This window comes from Curcuma longa, chromosome 5, assembly GCF_044706935.1.
Source record: "Curcuma longa cultivar G26 ecotype Majalengka, Jawa Barat chromosome 5, ITB_CL_G26_1.1, whole genome shotgun sequence".
Lineage (NCBI taxonomy): Eukaryota > Viridiplantae > Streptophyta > Magnoliopsida > Zingiberales > Zingiberaceae > Curcuma > Curcuma longa.
This window is the reverse complement of record NC_133865.1, coordinates 4,230,543-4,236,753: the sequence shown is the minus strand read 5'-3', so window position 1 is coordinate 4,236,753 and position 6,211 is coordinate 4,230,543. Positions and strand designations below refer to the sequence as shown.

Here is a 6,211-nt window from a genome sequence, read left to right as displayed (position 1 = left end):
ATGAATTCCTAAAGGTCATATCCCTTTGGAAAGTATGTGTTTTCATAACTCCAGCCTGCAGAGGAACAAGAAACAGCCAGAGCTGTTAGCTGAGTGAGCTGCTAGGAGAAAGAGAATTGCTACAGAGTCTGGAAAGACAGAACCAGCAGGTCCTTTTGCTCGGCTTTTCAATTTTGATTCAAGCATAAAAACTATGTTGGAACCTATAGAGGTCTATGATGTTGCAGGTTAGTCAACTTGTTGCGCAGTTATTTCAAATGCGTGTTCGCATGAAGAATCTATTGGGTGTGATGCAAGGAGGATCGATCCCAGCATTGAGCAACCTAGAGGAGTCTTTGAAAGCTGATCAAAAGGTATCAATTGTGGTCTGATTTAACTTCTTGATAATTGCTGTCTAATGTTTGCCGTAGTAGTTTGTTTGACACTAGTAGAAGAATAGTCATGCTCTCTTCTAAGACTGTGGTGCTATCATATAGGCAAGATTACCCCGAATGATCATCTAGAAAATGATGGATTGGAGGAACTCATTGGCATCTTTTTTCGTAATCTATGTTTTGTTAACCATATCTTAAAGTTCATGATTAACTTTGAGGAACTCATTGGCACAGTTTATATGTATTTTGACAGGCACCTCCTGGAACAGCACGAAGGAAAGGGAGATCCGAGCAACGAAGACAGTTTGCAGATTCAACGTCGGCAAGGCCTACTCCTCGTGGATTTGGAAGCAAGAATTGAGGCCATATTTGGAACATTTTGTTGCTGCATGATGATCTGTAATATCTTTTGTTCTTAGAGAGTCAAATTTTAGAATGTCTTCCGGACTTGATCTTATTGCTATTATAATTCTTGTTGATTTGTGCAAAACTTTCAAGATTTATGAGGTTGATTTGCTGATTCCTGCCTCAATTGTTTCTTAAGTTCAGTTTAAATAAGAGTTATGTGAGAAATAGGATCAGATAATCAAATGCTGTATTCAGAGGTGAGGTTTAAGAAAATTATGCCAAAATTATGCTTCTCTAATTTTGTTGTTTCCCACCTGAAGTATAGGAAATATTGGAAATTAAGTGATAGGTTAATTTAATGGTCCAAAATCAAAAGAATGTCCTTTATCATTATTATCATCAAAAATTGTTTCATTTTAAAAGAATATTTTGTTTAAAATGTTTTTTATTCTTATCTTTATTAAGGTGGAAATCAAAATAATTTTAAGGTGTTGTAGTTTTAGTTAAAGTTATTCCAAGAGCTATAGTTTTAAGTGGAGTATGTAAGAATATTTTAGGTAAAAATTATAAATAAGATAGTATTTTAATAATTTTAAAGTGAAACACTTTTTAATAATAATAAAAGACACTTTTTTTTAAGTGTTATTCACACTCTAATTTAATTTCATAGCATGATTTAGTTAATCTTTAATAGTAAAATTTATTATTTCAACGATCTCATACGATTAATCATATGATCACAAAAGATAAATTAAAAAATTTTAATTGATTCTTATAAAAGAAAGTATTATTATGTTGAAGATTTAATTTTTATCTATTTTAGATAAATCAGTCTTATAATAACTGTATGATTTAATTAATCTAATTAACATAAATATTGCACAATAAACAAAGTGTATTACATACATAAAACTTTATTAAAGAAACCCTAAGCCCGTTGCCTTTTTGCTCCTCAAGCGTCGGGCTCGAGAGCAATGGTAAGCCGCAGTCGATCCTGTCGTCGTCGTCGTCGCGGCGGCGGCGGCGGCGGCTTCTACTGGTTTGTTATTGGTGATCTGATTTGCTTAGGGATTCTTTCGTTCACGTAACAGGCGCCGAAGAAGGATAAGGCCCCGCCCCCATCCTCGAAGCCGACCAAATCTGGGGGAGGCAAGCAGAAGAAGAAGGTATAAGTGCTTTACGGTTTAACTTAGGGTCTTTGCTATGCTCGTCCTTCTCTGTTTTTGTGATGGTGCTTGGGGTTTGGATTGCAGAAGTGGAGCAAGGGAAAGCAGAAGGAGAAGGTGAACAACGCGGTTCTTTTTGACCAGGCGACCTATGATAAAATGTTATCTGAAGTTCCCAAGTACAAGCAGATCACCCCTTCGGTGCTGTCTGAGAGATTGCGGGTAAGAGATCCTTACCTTTCTGCTTCCTGCTGTTCCATATGGAATCTGGATGAATTATGTTATATTCTCGCTCAGAAGTAATTTGTTGTTTTTGGATAATTTTTATGGCTGAAAGCTTATCCTTTTCTTTTTGATTGTGATGGTGCGTGACATTGTGGTAAGATCAGATATTTTCTGCGACGATTGCGTTTCAACTATAAAGACACGAGTTTCTTCTTCTAGATTGGTGTCTTTTGAGGTATGATTTTACCATTTTGAGCTGATGAAAGGATAAAAAGATTCAACTAATTGAGTTGTGATTTTGTTTTCTCATGCATTAATTCGTTCCGGTGCCTCTCTTTTATATTTGAATCAATAGCTTGGGTACTATTGGCAGTAGCAATGGTAAAAGAGCTTGTAGGTAGGCATCATTCATTCCACATGGTTGATCATTTCATTTTGCATCTGTGTTGTGCAGGTGTGTATGAGGATGCTTGGTAAAAGAGCTTAACCCTCTTTTTTCCTCCTAGGATTGGAGGTCTTGTATTTTGCATATCCATGTAGTGAGTCCTTAGGTTTTTAGAATATTGTATGAAAAAAAGCAGTGCTTCAAGTCATTGTTATCTGGGGACTTTTTCAAGAAAGGCCAGGATATATCCTTAGAAATAGCATATGATTGGAAACAAATTATATCTTAATTTGTCAAATGTACGTAAATTTTGTGGTTTTAAAGTTAAATAATATCTCTTTATGTTGTGTTTTGTTATGCTGTTTCTTTTTAACATGAAATTGATGTAAACTTAGTGTTTGAAAAATAGTTTCTTGATGCAAATAGGGTTGTCAATGAATAGAATGCTAATGAAAAAAAATTGATATTTAGCTTGATAAAAGTTTGTTCATATTCGTTTGATGTGTAAAAATAAACTAAACAAATAAACTTGTAAGTTCATTTCGTTAATGTTTATGAACAAACCTCATGAATAATTCATAAATAAAAGATTGTTGACTTGTCTGAAATCCTAATATGAATTTTATTTATTTATTTTATATTTAAATATATAAAAATATAACGGATGGGGAGCCTTGGTGCAACATTAATGTTGTTGCCGTGTGACATTGTGGTCACGGGTTCAAGTTGCGGAAACAATCTCATGCAATGTAGGATAAGACTGTGTACAGATTTAATGTGGTCCAACTCTTTCCTAAAACCTTGCATTGATGAGAGCTTCGTGCATCGGACTGTCCTTTATATAAAAATATAATGCATTAACTTATAATTTTGATAATTTTATATTATTTATAATATATTAAAATAAAAAATAATAAATTTTATTTATTGAATTATTATTTTAATTAGATTTTAAGTACAATAATATCTTGGTTTGAGTTCAGTAATATGCTTGAGCTTGACAAGAATTTCAATAACAAGCTTGAATAGGCTCTTCAAGACAAATATACTTGGTTGAACATTGTCAAGCTCGACTTATAGACAATGCTAGATGTGAAGTTCGTTAAACATTATAAGGAGTTAATATATGATGTGGAAAATGGTAATATTTTTATAAGAGAATTCCATTTTTGCTCAATAGTTTAGCTACTTTTCTTTATTTTATCCACCCCACATAACTAGAATATTATATTTTTCTTCTAATGGTTTCCAAAATAGAAATAAATATCAGCTTGCTGAATTTACTGTTGTTTTTTCTCTCTCTTGCAAATAGTGATTTCTCCATTCCAAGCGCATGCGTGAGAATTAGATGTGGGTATATTTGACAAATCAAGTTTACATAGGTGGATTAATTGGGTAGATTGAGATTAGATTCTGATTCCATAGGGATCTCTAGGAACCATTTTAAATATATCTATAGTTAATAAATGGACTTTTTTTAGATTCAAGTATGTCAAACAATAGATTGTAATAGGGATTAAAATAATTTGTGAAGAAGGTTGAGGAGTAGAAAGGCTTAGAAAGCATGTTGAAATTTAATAGATAATTAAATAGATGGTGAAATCACAATTTTAGTCTCCCAAACTTCTGTTGGGCCTTGTCATGTGTGCTACACATGGATGAACAACGTTCTCTCTGTTAGTGTTGATGGAGGAAGAGTATTTTATTTTTGTTTAGCAAACTGTGGGTAAAATACAGTGTTATAAACTATAGGGTAAAATGAAAAAATAGGTAAACAATTAGGGGCAAAATGAAATTCTCTTTTTAGAAATTAATATATATTAGAAGTGGTTGTAATATCTAATGTTGCTTAGCTATGACTTTTGATCTGTTTTCGCCCTTATAAAGCAACTTTCCTAGTTTCCTTGATGAGCCACTTTCATTTATTTGCTTAACCTGAAGTTGAGGTTCTGGTGTAGTGATGATTTTTGTTAGCATAATTCATTTGGTGTGCTAATAAAAGCTGGAAAACAGGTCTAAATGTGTTTTGGTATTTTATAAATGTTTGCTTAATTGCCAGTCACGAATTTGTGATAATATTTGGCATTTCTCTGCCAGTTTCTTGGGTTTGTGATAGTCTGTGACATTTCTCTAGTTGTCATTGGTCTAAAAGAAGTCTGTACCTTCTATTCATTATCTCAAAGCTGTATTCCCTTATTTTTTGTCTGTCTGAATTTTTTTTCTTCTTTTGGTTGGTTTTAGTTGTCTTCCTTTTTATGTATTTGGATTGAAAACTTAATGATGTGTTGAATGAGCAAGCACTAAAATTTCTCTTGATTGCTACTGCTTCTTAGCATTAGCACAATGACAGGCGAGTTGCTATCTACTGGTCTATCTTGGTGACTGATAGCTTATATTCTCTCTCGTTTATCTCATTCTTGAATTGTTTTAGAAGTCTAATGCTGGTATTCTATTATCCAAAAAACTAAGTTGGTTTTCTTTGAATAATTATTTATCTATTTCTCTGTCAGAAGGTTATACAATCCACATCCTTGCCACTTTGCCAAGGAGTGCACATAATCTTATTCATCTATCGAGTGCAAAATATAAATTCCTTTGCATTTGCACAAGAGGCTAATTGAAAACATTCAGAATTAGCATTGTGTAAAGTCCTAGTAATTTCTTCAAGACATTAATAAGCTGCAAGCAGTATATTGCCTTCCCTTTAGCAAATAGAAGAATTTTGTATAATTATTTGAACTGAGACAGTTTTTATCAATCTTCAGATTAATGGATCACTTGCAAGGAGGGCGATAAAGGATCTGATGGCACGGGGTGCTATCAGGATGGTTTCTGCTCACGCAAGCCAACAAATCTACACCAGAGCCACGAACACTTGAGAATCGTCTTCTCAAGTTCACCAGGAATTACCACTTAGACTCACATATCAAATGTTTAATTCAATATATCGAATCATAACTTTTTAGATTATCTTGCTTTGCTAAAATCTTGCTCATGCTATCCAAGTAAAAAATGCAGTGCCTGTAATTGTTTGCTAATTACGCAACTGAATTTGTAAATTTCAATTCCTGAAGTACAAGTCGAATTAGTGTTTGCCCTTGAGTCATATCCTCGATTTCTTTGCTAGCATTTTCTCCTTGCCGTTCTTCTATTTTCTCCTTTCCTTCCTCATGCATTGATAATTCAGGGGCTCTTTCCCAGTGCTATTTTATGTTTAATTAGAGGTTGAGAGGAGACCACCTTACAATTATTTTTCCAATGCATTTTTCTCTCTCAAACTAATCGTTCCATGTGTGTGATATTGAATATAATATTTTTCTTTATTTATTTTCGTATAGATCATGCTTTGTTGACGAATGAGAAGATATATGATCATGGTATTATCATAAAAGACAGCATTTCTTACTTATCCAACTTATGTATCACCTTGTGAAGGTACTTGTCCCTGCAACTTGATCTAATTACATTCTAAAATACCTTCTAACATTTTATGAACATCAAAATACATTCTAAAATGCCTCTGTCAGAACTAAAATACCTTAATCTAAAATGCTTTTATCCTAAATTAAAACATCTATTTTATCCTTTCAAGTTATCTCAACGGAATTACTCACTTATTAATGGAAAAAATATATATATTTTTGATAGTTAAATAAAAAAACTAAAGATTATTTTATTATTAATGACGTTGAATACTAATTCTTATATATGTT

At 32.9% G+C, this 6,211-nt stretch overlaps 1 protein-coding gene across 1 annotated transcript; it reads left to right on the top strand.

Annotated features, from left to right (window-relative positions):
• Positions 1-1,658: 1,658 nt before the first annotated feature.
• LOC141829571 (small ribosomal subunit protein eS25-like) lies at positions 1,659-5,604 on the top strand. Its single transcript, XM_074717081.1, has 4 exons — positions 1,659-1,699; positions 1,814-1,888; positions 1,976-2,110; positions 5,264-5,604. The coding sequence occupies exons 1-4, from the start codon at positions 1,697-1,699 to the stop codon at positions 5,375-5,377; spliced, it is 327 nt and encodes a 108-aa protein (XP_074573182.1). The 5' UTR covers positions 1,659-1,696; the 3' UTR covers positions 5,378-5,604.
• The last annotated feature ends 607 nt before the right edge of the window (positions 5,605-6,211 follow it).

What these genes read in the sequence shown, in the direction of transcription:
- LOC141829571 (XM_074717081.1), top strand. An exon ending in GAGGCAAGCAGAAGAAGAAG is followed by an intron (nt 1,889 to 1,975) that starts GTATAAGTGCTT and finishes TTTGGATTGCAG; the next exon opens with AAGTGGAGCAAGGGAAAGCA. An exon ending in TGCTGTCTGAGAGATTGCGG is followed by an intron (nt 2,111 to 5,263) that starts GTAAGAGATCCT and finishes ATCAATCTTCAG; the next exon opens with ATTAATGGATCACTTGCAAG.